Source organism: Tiliqua scincoides, chromosome 8, assembly GCF_035046505.1.
Source record: "Tiliqua scincoides isolate rTilSci1 chromosome 8, rTilSci1.hap2, whole genome shotgun sequence".
Lineage (NCBI taxonomy): Eukaryota > Metazoa > Chordata > Lepidosauria > Squamata > Scincidae > Tiliqua > Tiliqua scincoides.
The window spans coordinates 29,774,966-29,791,744 of NC_089828.1; the positions used below are offsets into that span (position 1 = coordinate 29,774,966).

General features: G+C 44.7%; 1 protein-coding gene across 1 annotated transcript in view; it reads right to left on the reverse strand.

Annotated features, from left to right (window-relative positions):
• Positions 1-10,564, reverse strand: part of CPAMD8 (C3 and PZP like alpha-2-macroglobulin domain containing 8) — a 56,526-nt gene extending 45,962 nt beyond the window's left edge. The window contains exons 1-3 of the mRNA XM_066636288.1: positions 10,287-10,564; positions 6,076-6,227; positions 1,796-1,818 (exon numbers count right to left, since the gene is read on the reverse strand). Of these exons, the coding sequence (XP_066492385.1) occupies positions 1,796-1,818; positions 6,076-6,227; positions 10,287-10,354 (243 nt within the window). The 5' untranslated portion in view covers positions 10,355-10,564. The remainder of the gene's footprint in view (positions 1-1,795; positions 1,819-6,075; positions 6,228-10,286) is intronic.
• Between the last annotated feature and the right edge of the window lie 6,215 nt (positions 10,565-16,779).

Sequence of the window (16,779 nt, forward strand, 5' to 3'; positions counted from 1 at the left end):
AAACATTTGAAGCAGCCTTATACTGAATCAAACCATTGATCTATCAAGGTCAGTACTGCCTGCACTGACTCACCAGGGTTTCAGGCAGAGTCTTTCTTAGTCCTACCTAGACTAATCCTGCAAAGGATTGAACTTGGGTCCTTCTGCACACAGGATGTGCTCTACCACTGAGCTATTCCCTCTATGGGCAACTTAGGCTGCAATCCTATGCACATGTACTTAGGAGTAAGTCTCACTGAACTCAATGGATTGTGCTAGAATTGTGCTGTTAGTTACTGTCTGTCTGCCTTACCTACCTTGCAGGATTGTTGCAAGGCTCTGGGATCCTCAGTGGAAGGCTGAGATACAAATGTAATAAATGGATATGTGCCAGTCCAGGAAGAAGGGTATTAAAGTGCTCTAAACACAGAACCAAGTTTGGTTTTGCTTTCTGAATGACACAGCCAAGAGCTGTCCTAGCTAAGCAAAACAGAGCAGCTTACACTGAAATCCTATACACACTTTCCTGGGAGTAAGCATCATTGAACACAATGGGACTTTCTTGTGAGTAGACATCATAGGATTGCGCTGCTGGTCCAAGTACAAGAAGCAGATCGGCAGCTGTTGTTGAGAGGTTCCAGCAACCGCAAACTCAGTAATAGTTACAAACAGCAGCAGTGTTTCACTCCATACAGACCAGGATGAAGTTAGACTGGAGGAACAACGGTCAAGGATATGTCTGACATCTGACCTCTTGGCAACCACTGAAGGACTGGTGTGTACTACATTAACGAGCTCACATTCAGAAATGCTGCCAAGGAATGTGTGGTCTTGGATCCAGCCAAGCTTAAGAAACTATGAAAGCGCTTCTGCCAATGTACTAGGAAGCCTACAGCCCCACATTCAGATTAAAATGCATTTTCAGAGCAGGCAGTGGTGGGCCTGGAGGGGAGGTAGGGGGCAAATGCCCCAAGTGCCACATCCACATGGCATTCCAGTCCACTCAGAAAGCCTTATGAGACTTCCCGGAAGTTTCCCAAGAGATTTCCTGGTAGTATTGTTTAAGACTGCAGGGAAACCGCAGAAAATTTTCTGAGTCATCTGTGGTGTTACACAAGGCTTCATCATGCTGGGTAAGCGGGGGGGGGACCACATCGTGCAAGGGGGGCAGTATCATGGACATTTGCCCTGGGACATGTCAAAGGAAGGTCCATTACTGTGAGCAGGGAAAATTAAGGGAGCTACCACCCAACACTTGGTGCAGTGACATTATCAGTGATTGAAGAAAAATCTACACAGGTCTGAAGAGGGGAGCAGGTGAGGAACATCAGATGGCAGAGGTAGTGCAACAGCGCTAGAATAAGTTGTTCCCCACCACTTTTTGCAAGATGCCCCATAATCTTTGAGCAATCAGATCTGAAGGGAAGGTTGTTTTTCAGTTGTAATTCTATATGCTCCTCCCCAAAAGGTGTCACAAGTAAAGACGACGGCCCAGTTCATGATTATATCCAAATAAACATGATGAAAGCCCAATAAACCAGGATGTCAAGCAAAGACTTGTTTTAACTAACTATTGTTTGAACAAACTACAGTTTCTCAAAGTTTGGATGTTAATACGGAACTGTGATTAGTGCAAAAGCAGATTTCAATTGCTTTCTCTCATATGTGAAAGAGAAGGAAACAATATGTTTGCCATTATATTTGAATTAGATATATCTGTACAGCCCAATAAATATAGCAATTTATCCTGCCTGGCTATTTGGTTCCTTTGGTATGTTCATCTCATCCCCATTGAGTCATACCACTTTACACTCACCTTAAGCTTGATCATCCCTTTACCTACAAAATATACAAGAGAAAAGAAGAATCAAGAAATGTTTTTCTTTTCCAGAGAAAATTTGTAAAGCCAAATGAAATCAGGACTGTATTTCAGCATAAATCTCCCCAAGTGAAAAGCTGTAATCCAGCTACAGTGAAAGCAAACCAAACTATGAAATTCAATAAAAATAAAGGAAAATAAAAAAGCCTCACTGAGGCTTAACCAGGTCTGCAATCTTAACCAGGTCTACTCAGAAGTAAGTCCTATTTCGTTCAATGGGGCATACTCTCAGGAAAGTGTGGTTAGGATTGAAGCCTGAGTGTATTTATTCTGGCCACAATAGCTGCAAAGTGCTAAAGAGAGAATGTCAACAAGAGTTGGCCAAGGCCAATCCAGTGATTAAGGTCCATGGTTGCTTCTGGAAGGTGGATCACCCCTGAATTTGACACACACAACCTGCAGATGTTGTTCTGTCATATAAACATATATTCATAATACTGCAAAACTGCCTTCCTTCCAACGGGCAGCCCAATCCTGAGCTGCCTGGGGTGCCCAGGCTTGGCAGCACCGAGGAGGGCTGCTGCTGAATCCAGCGCCTCCCACGCTATCGCGGGAGGCACCTCGGGAGAAGGGGATGTTTGCCCCCTTCCCCCGAATAAGGTAACCAGCCCCACAATGGGGCTATTCACTAGGGTAGGCTACTCAATGGGGCTACTCAGGAAAGGCGCTTGTGTAGGGCATGCAGCCCTACATGAGTGCCCTGGATCCTGCGGAGCGGAGCTTGCGGATCATCCTCCCTCCCTCCCCTGGCACGCCTCCCCCTGCCCTCTCTCCGCCCCCACCAGCCTCTTCCCTCCTCAGAACGCCTCCTCCCCAACCCCATCCCCACCCACCGTTCCGCAGCTCAGTGGTCCAGGAGACTGCCGAGCCGTGGAAGCTGGGCAACCACCCAGCGCTTAAGCCCAGCACCGGCTGGCGCTGGTCTAGCATGGGCAGGAGCCCCGCGGTGAGTCCCATGAACTTGCCTTATGGCACATTTGCGATTGTGCTTTGCGGCACGGAGCTGTGCCGCCAAGCACAGGATTGGGCTCCTAGAAGGCAGTTTATATTTATTTTATTTTTATTTGAAAAATTTATATCCTGCTTTTTCCATGCCAAAGTAAATGCCCACGGCAGCTTACAAAGCTCCATTATAAAAGCACAATGTATCACAAATATATAAATATACATTAGGATCCAACAAAGCTATTAAATGAGAAATTTCAAATTGCTAACCAGAAAAATATCATGACCCAATTGGCAAATACCAATACTTCAACTTGAATTCTTCTTTGGGATTTTGGCTGCTGACACTAACAGAGAAAAGCCCTCAATTATACATATTTAGCACTCTGGAAAATACAAATTTCATGGGGTTTGCGGATGGTCATTATCCAGATCTATAATCCAGATCTTTGCTTAGCTTCAGCAAAGTGGCTGTATGATTTCCCTCATACTGTGCACAACATAAAATACAGCTTACAGTGACTCATCTTGTTATTTCATCTAGCTCAGATTCTTGGTCCATGTACACTGACTGGCAGCAGATCTCCAGGGTTTCAGACGGAGAAGTGACTTTTCCAGCCCTACCTGAACATGCTGTCAGGCACTGAATCTGGAACCTTCTGCATACAAAGCAGGGGCTACACTACTAAGCCACAGCTGCAGTGTAGCCAAAGAAAACTCATGACTAGCACAACTTGGTCACCTGTGCAAGAATCACCTCACCGCACTAGCAGCCTTCAATATGATCTAGACCATGAAGAGGGGCTTCACCACAATGCATATAAGCCTAGCTTCCACTCAAGCAATGCGTGTTGCAGCTTCAAACTGGAATGTTAATAATCGGATTTGCAGACGCTTTGGAAAACAAGGATAAGAAAGTGCTTTTTCCTTTGATAAAATGGGAGGGGGGCAAAGCAGCTGTACAGCAGCACCAACTAAAGGAACTGACAACAGTGGCTATCAAGGGAATCTTTTGGAAGAATGAAAATGTAGTCAGAAACGTTTTTGGTTCTCATGTGGTGAAAAATTGTTCTGGAATATAACATTTGGAGAATGGAATTATTTATAAAGACATATGATTCATTTTGGAATGGGAATTTTGGGGGTTGGTGTTTTAAATGGATGAAAAGGCAGCCAAGGAAAAAAGGTTGTGTGGTTTCGCGGTTTTCATTTTAGAGGAAGCAGATTTGTCTATATCATCTACTTTTTAAGTAGAAATTACTGTAATTATTAGAGGAGCCATTAAATGTGATAGTCTCAAAAAATGTTCAAGTTTCATGAGCTCTTGTTCCAGAGAGCTAGAAGATGGATGTGGGGGCCACCAGCATCCTTAAAAAGAAGAAATTACATAGAGTACCTGAAGCAGCCAATTCTATATCACCAAAATAAGCAGTAGTTTTTGCGGTGTATTTCCCCACTGCTTTGGGGAATAAATTGAAGGACTGTTTTTATCACTGGAAGTAATTTTATGAATTGATTTCCTAATAACAGAGTGCTATTATACATGGACTTTTGAAAGCCATATTGATGTGGAGACCATTACCATCACTTTGGCACTAATTGCCACTGTTAACATTAGGTTGAGATGTGCTAGCAAACCCTAAAATGTTGAACAGAAAGATTTCTGAATGAATACTGGTGAGATTGTAAAATGGTTTTATTGACATTTTAGGGCCCAATCCTGTGCTGGGCGGCACGGCTCCGTGCTGCCAAGCACTGTCACAAACGTGCCATAAGGCACATTTGCCCGCCTCACTGCCGAGCTCCCGCCAGTGCTAGCCCAGCACCAGTCGGTGCTGGGCTTGCGCAGGCCGGTCGCCCAGTTTCCGCAGCTCAGTGGTCTCCTGGGCCGCTGAATGTGGAACAGTAGGTGGGGTAAGGGACAGGGGCAGGGAGGAGGCATTCTGGGGAGGGGGGAGGCCGGCAGGGGGCGGAGAGAAGGTGGGGAGGAGGCGTGATGGGGATGTGTGATGCAGGGAGGGGGGCGGGCTGGAGGCGTGCCTGGGGGAGGGATGGGAGGCGGGTCTGTGGAGCTCTGCTCTGCAGGATCCAGGGCACTCGTATAGGGCTGCACGCCCTACACGAGAGCCTCTACCTTACCACCAACCATTTGATCGGCCGTAAAGTGAGTAGCCCCATTGCGGGGCTGCTTACCTTATTTGGAAGAAGGGGACGAAAGTCCCCTTCTCCCAAGGCGCTTCCCACGGTAGGCGCAGGGTCCGGCGGCAGCCCTTCTTGGTGCCGCCGAGTCTGGGTGCCCTGGACAGCTCAGGATTGGACTGTTACCTGTTTATGAGCAGGAATACCTAGGCTTCAATGGAGGTGGCTTTTTTTGTACAGTATATACAATTTGAAATGTTCAATTGAACACATTATCATAGTAGTTCAAACACATGAAGCTGCCTCCTACTGAACCTTTTATGTGTCAATATCAGTATTGACTGGTCGATTCAGTCAACCGGGCCACTGCTTTGGCAGCTACACTGGCTGCCAGTTGGTTTCCGGGCTGAATTCAAAGTGCTAGTTTTGACTTTTAAAGATCTATACGGCTTGGGTCCAGGGTATATGAGGGATTGCCTCCTTCCATACAATCCAACCCGTCCTCTCAGGTCCAGAGGGGTCCTTTCTAACTGTGCAGCCACTAGCGGAAGTAAGGGGCATGGCAGCAAGAAAGAGGGCCTTCTCAGTGGTGGCTCCCCATCTGTGGAACTCCCTCCCCCTGGAATTGAGAAACAGCTCCCTCTTTAGAGTCCTTTCAGCAAGGGCTTAAGACCTTTTTATTTCAGGAGGCCTTTTATGCTGACACCAGGGGGCATGGCACTTTTTGAATGCATTTTAATTTTGGATCCAGGTTTTTATTGTGTTTAATTGTTTTTAATGTCTTTATACATATATATATATATATATATATATATATATATATATATATATTCTAAATTTCTAAAACATATTCTATATATATTCTAAATTTCTAAAACATATTCTAAATATATTCACAATTTCTAAAACAAAATAAATAAATAAAATAAATAGTAAGTCAGATTTAAGTTCATTTCGATACAACCCAGAGAATTCAAGCAATTTGAATAGCAACTGTTTTCATCCTCCGGAAAAGCACTTTACTGTTCTTTTGAAAACATCAGCATGTTCCTTTGGTGAAGCTGAACAGCTCCAATCTGTTACCAGCCCTTTCTCTCCTTGTTTTCTTTGCACATATGTAAATGGTGGCCTACCCAGAACCGCTCCATGAGCTCGTGCTACTGTCTCTCCTTTCATCACCAGTTGAATCTGGACTGTCGTTTCCTTGACTGGGTTAAAAATGGTCACACTCACAGATTCCTCCACACCTGATCGGAAGACAGAAGGCACCAAAATCAAATAGCCCCTGGAAAAGAGAAACATTGGAAGCAAGTATGAAGAGAGCAGCACCAACCGTGTGTGTCCTGGAAGCAGTTCCTCACTCTAGCCCCCAGGTAACTCCCATCCTTGAAAGAGGCCCGCTCCGAGTCAAGAAGAAACCATTCTCATTTCTGAAAACTTCTCCACAGAGCATGCAATGCAAGGATACTCAATGCTAAGGGATCTGGGGTGCATGGTAGCTGATTAAACATTCACAACATCAAGAATCTTGTATTAGCAATGCCTATAGTCACTATGGCTATATGAAGCCTCCATGTTCAGAAGCAGTCAAGAACTGAGTAACAGTTGCTGGGAAAGTTATGTTGGGAAACTGCTGAAGATAGTTATTGCCTTCACGCCTTGTTTGCAGGTTTCCTGGAGGCATTAGGTTGGCCACTATGGGAAGAAGGATGCTGGACCTTCAGCTGATCCAGCAGAACTCTTCCTATAAACCAATAATTGCAATGTTAAAGGCTGGATAATTGCTCAAAAGAAAAAGAAAAAACCAGCAGCACAAACTCTTTTTGTCTGTCACACAAACACATACCAATTTCACATACCATAAGACCTTTTGGAGGAGTGATGAACAAAGCTTTCTACAAATGACTAGACTTTAGTGGTACATATGCCTAAATGGAGGCTGGATTTGAGAGAATCTCAGCCAAATATTTGTTTTTAAATTGTTTTTCCGAAGGACAAAGCTAAGCTAAGAATGGAATGATGGCAGTTCAAGAAACTCCTCCTTCCCAGTGACTTGTGTTTCTGCCTGCATAAAGAGAATGCTACATCTGTAGATTATGGAAATAACTCTTACAGCCCCTCTGGTGCTTTTAATGTTGCCCTGATGGACTCCAAGGCTATACTTAGTACAAATTTGTCTACAGTTAGGAGTAGGAGAAGCCTCTGGCCTCTCACACCAGCTGGCCTTGAGCCAAAAATGCATATTTGGTTCTCTTCACTGCTCCATCCTCTCCTGAATTACTAAAGATAATGTTCGCAAAGTGCTTTGAACACTCTAAAAGGTCAAACACATGCTAAATAATGTAATAATGGTGCTTCAAGTCCTTCCGGAATTATTTATACCCTCCTTGTGACTTCACATCTTCACTTCTGCTCACCTCTCCCCAAAGAACCTTCACAGAAGACAGCTCTTCATGTCACACACTTTAAAACATATTACAGCCTGTTGTTTCATTACAGCCCCAGCCATTGGGTCTCTTTAGCTGGAGATTAATAGGCTACCGGGGGGGGGGGTGAGGGTCGTGCTGTTTTATAGCTCCCAACCCTGCCTTTTTGCAAATTCCAAACTTTGTGTTTCTTTCTCAGCAGGGTTCATTGCCATGGAGATCCCATTACAACTCTGCAAAAGTTCAGATCTCTCCCGGGTACACGTCAGGCAGACTGCACCGGGCCTGCTAAGAACCTGGGAATGGCAGGATATGGTATATGTTCATTAATTACCAGGCTAAAAGCCCCATCAGAAAATATTTACTCACTAAAGCTGCAAATCCTTGGCCATGGTTTGTATACCAGTCTACAGGGGGTGGGAAGAGAAAAGGAGAATACTGTATGTCTGCTTCCAGTAGAAAAACAGCTGCAAGCTGCCACATTAACCATGGGGTGATGGCTCATATGTGGAACACATGTATGAACACTATTTAAAGTCATTCTTCCTGGTTCTCTGGCTTTTATGGTACTGCAAGTGTCATTTTTTGGCAGATGACATTTTTCCACTCTAGAGCACTTCTGTGGCTAAAGCAACAACAGATTTATCTGCCTACCTGTACCAGACTTTACAAGAAGGGTTGTAGCTCAGTGGCGAAGTACGTGGTTTGCATGCAGAAGATACCAGGTTCAAACTTCAGGTAGCAAGACTAGAGACGCACTCTAGGAAGTAACTGCCAGATTGCCAAGCTATATGGACAATATTGAACTAGTCTGACTCAGGCAACATCATATGGTGCATAGAAGGTTAAAATGATGGCCTGATGCTGTCTATGACAGGATTGAAAATCAGACATGCCAACAACAGCCCAGTGCAAGGTCTCACAGTAAATGTTAGAGCAGGCGCTGTCTGTCTGACATAATGTTGATGAATCCTGCAAGAACTTTTGAGAAAGGCATGTCTTACCACCAGAACATGCATCTGAAACAGTTTCAAGAAAGCAAGAGAAAAACCAGAAGGCTTTCCATGGCATCTTGCAAGCACAACTGTGCAACGTGTCAGCTGGTTATCCACCAATACAACACAAAACAGAAGCCAAGTAAAGGCTGGATTTAAATCTGCTTGAAGGACAGGGAGTTTCCACCAACTGGGCAAGCAAGAGTTCCCAGTTTATGAAAAAGCATGTCTGATGTAGAAAGTACTGTAATCAGGATTTCAACCTCATGTGTGCTGTTACAGTGGAATCTAAAAGGTTTCTTGAGGTGATGTTTATATACACCCAAGACATAACTGTACACCAGAGGAGCGTAATGTAGGCATTGGATGGGAGATGTTCAGTACCTGCCTGAGGATTATGGCTAAGCAGTCTGTGCAAGGAAGGTAGGTGCTAGGAAAATGTTCTAGATATTCAACAGTAGGCGAATTAACCCCTCCAAAATATGCCAGAGGAAAAGTAGTGTACTTGCAAATGCTAATTGAAAATATGCGTTTCTCCACATACCTGAATGCCCATTTTCATATTTAGGGTTCAAACATTTTTCTTAATGCATCTTCTTTATTTTGCCACAGCACATCTAACTCCTCACACAACACATTTAATTTCATGACATACTGAATGCCTAATTACCCCCAAAGTTCAAGATTTCACAACTGAAATCACACTAGCAAAGTAGTGAGATCCAGTTCCAAGAAAGACAGCCTGCATCCTCAAGATTACAATGTGGAGTAATTATCTCTGAACATCCATCTACAATCATCCAAGCAGAATGATTGAAAAATTTACCCCCCACCCATTCCTTGACATATTTTATGGACAAATTACTTTGGCCCAATGCTCTCCAATTTTCCAGTGCTGGTACAGCTGTGCCAATGGGGTACGCGCTGCATCTTGTGGTTAGGAGGCAGTCACAGAGGTCTCCTCAAGGGAAAGGGACATTTGTTCCCTTACCTCAGGGCTGCATTGTGGCTGCACCAGTGCTGGAAAGTTGGATAGAATTTAATTAGCCAGGCTGGCCATGGCAAGAACAGATATGAAAGAGAGAAAGTTATTTCAGATTCACAATTAAACCGATCGCCCACGCAGAGATGCGCTCTTGTATATAATGCTAGGGACTGTGCCACTCAAAACAGGCATAGTTTTGACAAGGTGGGCAGCAAAAAACCATTCTAACACCTAATTCTAGAGACTATTTAATTGCATTGTCAAGGATGAAGCAGCAGACAGGTCAGAGTGACTTTTGGTACCACAAAACCAGGCAGAGTTGCATTCCCAGATCTAGTTTGACCAACTACGGCTTGTCCACATGTAATGTGGTCCTTAACTAGTCCTTAAGAAATTGAGGACTATGAAGCACAACTCTTGGACTGGGAGGCCAGTAATAATCTGAGACTGGTAAGAGAAAGGCACTGGATCACAAGTCTTACTGTGTTTTTACTAGGGAGCTCTACTGAGAGTACGTATACAAATGGCTTTCTCAGAGGGGTTCTTTACCCCTGCTCAGAGGCACCCCTGCTCCCTTCACACAACAGCTTGAACTTTATTCACTGAAAGCCTCTGTATCTGTGCCACTTCACTCCCTAATGGGTGATTTGTCTCCTGGGAGGCAAAAAGAGGGTTCTCTGTACATGCTCAGGAGCCCTACCAAACTGGAAACGTAAGAGCTGTGCTCCATCTCCCCAAGGGTGACACAGGCAGAAGCAAGGAGGAGGAGAAAGCTCTTTGCAGATGCTCAGCAGCCCCGCTCTCCATCCTAGGAGGCTGCTGCACCCCTGCTTATTGGTACCAAGAGAAGTGTGTGCCCTCGCAGTCCCACCAAGTGGCAGCTGGCTTCCTTTCTGGTTTTTTTCTCCCCCGTTGCATTGCATGCCTGCGGTACTCACTGTCTGGGAGGGCTTAGGGTGCAGAGGCTGCACAAGGGCAGAAGGATCCACCAGGCGCGACCGGGCATGGCTGGTTCCAGAGCGCCCTTTGTTCCCGGCGCAGGAGATGAAGATGCAAGGATGGAGAAAAAGAGAGAGGGAGGGAGGCAGACAGGCAAGGAAGGAAGGAAGGAAGGAAGGATAGATGCAAGCGGCAGCCGCCCGGTCCAGCCTCCCTGGGATTCTCCAGCACGAGCAGCCCGCTGGCTGGCTGGCTTTCGCTCGCTTCCTTGCTCGCTTTTACTGTGGCTCAGCTCAGGCCGGCCCAGCACCTCCTTCCCCGCTTCTTCGCCAGGCCCGCCCGCTTCGGCTGCCCCTCCTCCGGCTCCTCCACGCCCCCCACTCCCGGCCCTCCTTTGTTTGTGGGCGGCGCGGACTCCCCTCCTTGCTAGGACACAACCGAGGCTCAGGGACAGACGGGCGCTGAAAGCGCATCTCTAACTGCAGGGCAGACACCACGTCCCAACTCTGCTGCTTTGGGTTCACCCCAGTATCTACCGCAGGAAAATCCTATAGATTGCAGGGCAATACTATAGCATGGATACTGTATTGCCAGGTTTGCAGCACAATCCTATACATACATGTGTATTCATAAGTCCCATTATGTTCAATGGGACTTACTCCCAGGTAAGTTTGTAAAGTACAGGATTACAGCCTTGGTGTACTCTACAATGTAGAGAAAGTCTTGAAGAGAAAGTCACCAAAGCTGTAATCCTGTACTATACAAATTTACAGTGTTTCTCAAACTGTGGGTCAGGAACCACTAGGTGGGTCACCAGCCAATTATTAACAGTATTTATATACCGCTTTTCAACTAAAAGTTCACAAAGCGGTTTACAGAGAAAAATCAAATAACTAAATGGCTCCCTGTCCCAAAAGGGCTCACAATCTAAAAAGATGCAAATGAGTACCAGCAGACTGCCACTAGAACATAAGAACATAAGAACAGCCCCACTGGATCAGGCCATAGGCCCATCTAGTCCAGCTTCCTGTATCTCACAGCGGCCCACCAAATGCCCCAGGGAGCACACCAGATAACAAGAGACCTCATCCTGGTGCTCTCCCCTACATCTGGCATTCTGACTTAACCCATTCCTAAAATCAGGAGGTTGCGCATACACATCATGGCTTGTACCCCATAATGGATTTTTCCTCCAGAAACTCGTCCAATCCCCTTTTAAAGGCATCTAGGCTAGACGCCAGCACCACATCCTGTGGCAAGGAGTTCCACAGACCGACCACGCGCTGAGTAAAGAAATATTTTCTTTTGTCTGTCCTAACCCGCCCAACACTCAATTTTAGTGGATGTCCCCTGGTTCTGGTATTATGTGAGAGTGTAAAGAGCATCTCCCTATCCACTCTGTCCATCCCCTGCATAATTTTGTATGTCTCAATCATGTCCCCCCTCAGGCGTCTCTTTTCTAGGCTGAAGAGGCCCAAACGCCGTAGCCTTTCCTCATAAGGAAGGTGCCCCAGCCCCGTAATCATCTTAGTCGCTCTCTTTTGCACCTTTTCCATTTCCACTATGTCTTTTTTGAGATGCGGCGACCAGAACTGGACACAATACTCCAGGTGTGGCCTTACCATAGATTTGTACAACGGCATTATAATACTAACCGTTTTGTTCTCAATACCCTTCCTAATGATCCCAAGCATAGAATTGGCCTTCTTCACTGCTGCCGCACATTGGGTCGACACTTTCATCGACCTGTCCACCACCACCCCAAGATCTCTCTCCTGATCTGTCACAGACAGCTCAGAACCCATCAGCCTATATCTAAAGTTTTGATTTTTTGCCCCAATGTGCATGACTTTACACTTACTGACATTGAAGCGCATCTGCCATTTTGCTGCCCATTCTGTCAGTCTGGAGAGATCCTTCTGGAGCTCCTCACAATCACTTCTGGTCTTTACCACTCGGAAAAGTTTGGTGTCATCTGCAAACTTAGCCACTTCACTGCTCAACCCTGTCTCCAGGTCATTTATGAAGAGGTTGAAAAGCACCGGTCCCAGGACAGATCCTTGGGGCACACCGCTTTTCACCTCTCTCCATTGTGAAAATTGCCCATTGACACCCACTCTCTGCTTCTTGGCCTCCAACCAGTTCTCAATCCACGAGAGGACCTGTCCTCTAATTCCCTGACTGTGGAGTTTTTTCAGTAGCCTTTGGTGAGGGACCGTGTCAAACGCCTTCTGAAAGTCCAGATATATAATGTCCACGGGTTCTCCCGCATCCACATGCCTGTTGACCTTTTCAAAGAATTCTATAAGGTTTGTGAGGCAAGACTTACCCTTACAGAAGCCATGCTGACTCTCCCTCAGCAAGGCCTGTTCGTCTATGTGTTTTGAGATCCTATCTTTGATGAAGCATTCCACCATCTTACCCGGTATAGATGTTAGGCTGACCGGCCTATAGTTTCCCGGGTCCCCCCTCTTTCCCTTTTTAAAAATAGGCGTGACATTTGCTATCCTCCAATCTTCTGGTACCGTGGCCGTTTTGAGGGACAAGTTGCATACCTTAGTCAAGAGATCTGCAACTTCATTCTTCAATTCCTTAATAACCCTTGGGTGTATGCCATCAGGGCCCGGTGACTTATTGATCTTTAATTTATCAATGAGGTCTGAAACAACTTCTCTTTTAACCTCTATCTGACTTAACTCCAGAACAGACAGTGCTGGGGTGAGGTGGGCCACAATTTCAGGTGGGTCCACATTAATTTCAATATTTTATTTTTAATATATTAGACTTGATACTACACTGGTATGTGAGTGCATTTGGGGAATTGTTACATATCTGTACTTTTAACAGGCTACTATGTACATGCTTTTAACAATGGTAATAAATGGTACTTACTCCTAGGTAAGTGTGGGTAGGATTACAGCCCAGGATTGTTAAAAATTTTCCTGCTTGATGGTATCACTTCTGATCATGATGTTGCGTCCAATGGGTCCTGACAGATTCTCATTCTAAAAAGTGGGTCCCAGTGCTAAAAGTTTGAGAACCACTGAGCTACATTATAGAGAATTTCCAAAGGATAGGGTTTCCTGCCTGCCTGCCTTCCTTTTGACCTCAGGGCAGTGGACTAGCTTCCTCTCTGTCTTATATTCACAACAATGCTGTGAGGTAGGCTAGGCTGATAAACAGAGTCCCCACTTTGCCAGGAATGACGGTTTCTCTAGGTTTTTCTCAGGTAGACAGATGGCAAAGGCAATAGGAGGTTGCTGCTGGGCACCACCCCTTTACCACTGGGCTCCTTCCAATACCAGATTTTGTTTCCTCCATGGTGGGGGGGGGGGAATGGAGGCACATCACCAGGTCTCACCTCAGAAATCTCAGGTTCAGGTCTTGCCCTTGACCTCCTGGCACTTGAGGCAGTGTGTCTCCCTGCCTCCCCCTCTTACCTGGTGATGCACCAGCTTCTGTTCTTCCTGCTCCCTAAACTGGAAAAGGAAGATGGGGACAGGGCAAAAGAGGAGGTGTGGAGAAGTGGTGAGAGATGCTATAGGGCCCAATCCTATCCAACTTTCCAGCACCAGTGCAACTGCAATGCAACCCCGAGGTAAGGGAACAAATGTTTCCATACCTTGAAGAGACCTCTGTGACTGCCCCTTCACCACAGGATGCAGCGCACACCCCATTGGCACAGCTGCACTGGCACTGGAAAATTGGAGAGGATTGGGCCCCCAGTCTACTCAAGCCTATCCACACTTTTTCTTTCTGTCCCTTCTTCTAATCCAGAGAGTGGGAAGAGTTGCAGTTGAGGCAAGTGAGGCAGACAGAATTGGGCCAATCTGCTGCTGAATCAATTGCCTCAGCTGGCTTTATACATAGGCCAATGCTGTCAGGTTTTTAGATACATCCAACCAGGCAAACCTAGCTGAGTGTGGATTTGACCTGGGTCTCACTGGTCCTCACTAGTTCTCTTCAGACATTCTAACCACTACTTGATACCTTATTTATTATGGCAAAAGTTTTCACAGGCTAGTGTCCACATTGTCAGATGCATGAAAACTGTCAGGGATTATATAAAGACAGGGGTCTAGAGGGGAAAGCATTATAAACAGGAACTTTCCCAAAGGGTTTGAAATTCAAAAAAGTGCAACTTGTGACATAAGAAGGGCAGGGGAAAGCAGAGTGGGGGCAGGGATTGGAGCAGGAGGGGGGCAGGATAGGATCCAGAACCACACGTCAGGCCTCCTAGCCCAACACAGGACCTCTCAACTCTGCACCTGGTATTGCTGGCGCAGACTTGAGTAACCTCATTGCAGGGCTTGGGCCTTACCCTGGGGGAAGTGGGTGAATGACCCCTTCTCCCAAGTTGATGCCAGCGGCCTGAAGCCCATAGGATGCAGCGGTAGCCATTTTGGCACCACTACTCCTCTGGGCACTGGGCAGCCCAGGATTCTATACACACTTTCTTAGGTGTGAGCCACACTGAATACAATAAAACTGATTTTTGAGTAGACATGCATATGTTTATCCTGTTAGGTGAAGAAGCAACATATTGAAAGACTACACATGAAAGAAAAGTTAATAGAAGAGTCTCTTAGGTTTTGTAGGAAGGAAAAAGAAACTAGGATCCTTTCCTTGCCCAAACTTTCCCTTTCAGGTACACAAAACCACACCAGCACCTCATCTTCCCTCAGAAATATTTCCACAGATTTCTGACAGCCTTGGACAATAATTTTTAATTTCCACATTTTCTGAGGAAAAATGTTTTTAAGAAAGTAATTAAGAACTAACCTCCATGCCCATTGTGTGAGTTTAATATGAGAGAGAGCCATGAGGGAGTTTTGTGAAAGGATTTTAAAACAAATAATTGTAGATTGCTTTTATCTGGGGTTTGTTGGTTTATTTTGGTCAATTACCTTGCTAGTGCTCATGCTTAAGAGCTGGATATAAATATTACAGTAAATACAATTAAGTTTAATGTCATAACTATTTTTCTTTTCCTCATGATTCTGTGAAGAAAAGTTGAAGGGAAACTTTGGCTTCCATTTCCATCAACCCAGAGGACTTCTCTGCCTATTTTATTTATATGAGTGTAAAAGCTTTTAATAAATATGAGGGAAAGCTACAACATCTAGTTTTCTAGCTTGGAAAAAGGGCTATTATGGAATATGATTGAGACTTACAAAATTATGCATGGTTGTGATAGGTTTTTCTCCTTTTCAAGACTAGAACCGGTGTAATCCACAGTAGCTGATTGGCAGGGGATGTAGGATGGACAAAAGGAGGTTCTTTTTCACATAGCACATAATTAGTCTGTGAAATTCATTGCCACATGATGTGGTAATGGCCACTAGCTTGGATGGCTTTCAGATGGGATTGGACAGATTCATAGAGAACATGTCTATCTCTGGGCAGTAGTCATGATGGCTATATGCTTCATCTAGATTCAGTGGCAGTATGCCTCTGAAAACCTGTTACAAAGAAGCAACTGTGGGAGAGATGTATGCTTTTTTCTTCTGCTGGTGGGCTTCCCAGAAGCAGGTGGCTTGGCAGATCTTTTCCTATGTTATTTCTTATATTAAAATTAATGGAATAATGCCCCCCCCCCACTGTGAATTAAAAATGGAGATGAAATCTCAGGTTTCCAACAACATAACCTCTGAGGGCCTCGATGCCTTTGACTCACTTTTTCTTCCAAATAATTCTCTGTACCCTTATTGCCTTCCCTCACATCAACCCTTAGATGCAGAATTGTAAAAACCTAAAGGGTTTTTTTTTAAGGCCTAGTTCTTTTTTATTACATTTCTAGCAGTTGTGTTTCTGTATCTTAGAAGCTTTTAGAAAAGGTTCTTTTATTCAGCTGTTTTAAATTTGTTTAAAAAGAGTTGTATCTTTTTTCTTCTTTTTTCACTACTGATCATCCTTATTCTTCTCTAACTATTAATTTATTGTGTCTTTGTGAACTGCTTTGTATCCTATGGGATAAAAACAGTATAAATATTTTTTAATTAAAATAAAATAAATTTGTTGTGACAACTACTCTCTAGTCACAAACAATGCCATCATTTTTATCTCACATACATGCCTGAGCCCTGAGTGCTATCATTATTACCTCAGATTTAAAAAAAAAAAAAGGGGGGGGGTTCTATGTAGAGGGCAGCCGAGAGCAGCCCTGATCAATCTTTGTGCATTTTTAATGCTCAGGACTAATTCAGTTAACAAATATTGCACGCAAAGGTGCTTTTCGGCATACATTTTCAGAAAATGTCTTCACAGAGAGTTGGCTATATATTCATGCTAGAATCTTGTGTGATAAAAGCAAAACAAAGCTCAAGGATCACTCCTACTTATGCAACCTCTTGCATGAACAGAACAGTAAACATTGCTATAGGACCTCAGTTATAGCACTGCGTGAACTCTTGTACAAGCTGTTGCACAAGCATTTGTCGATGAGCACTAGCCACTACTTTATTTTTCTTCCTCTTTTGGTTCTTTGAATTC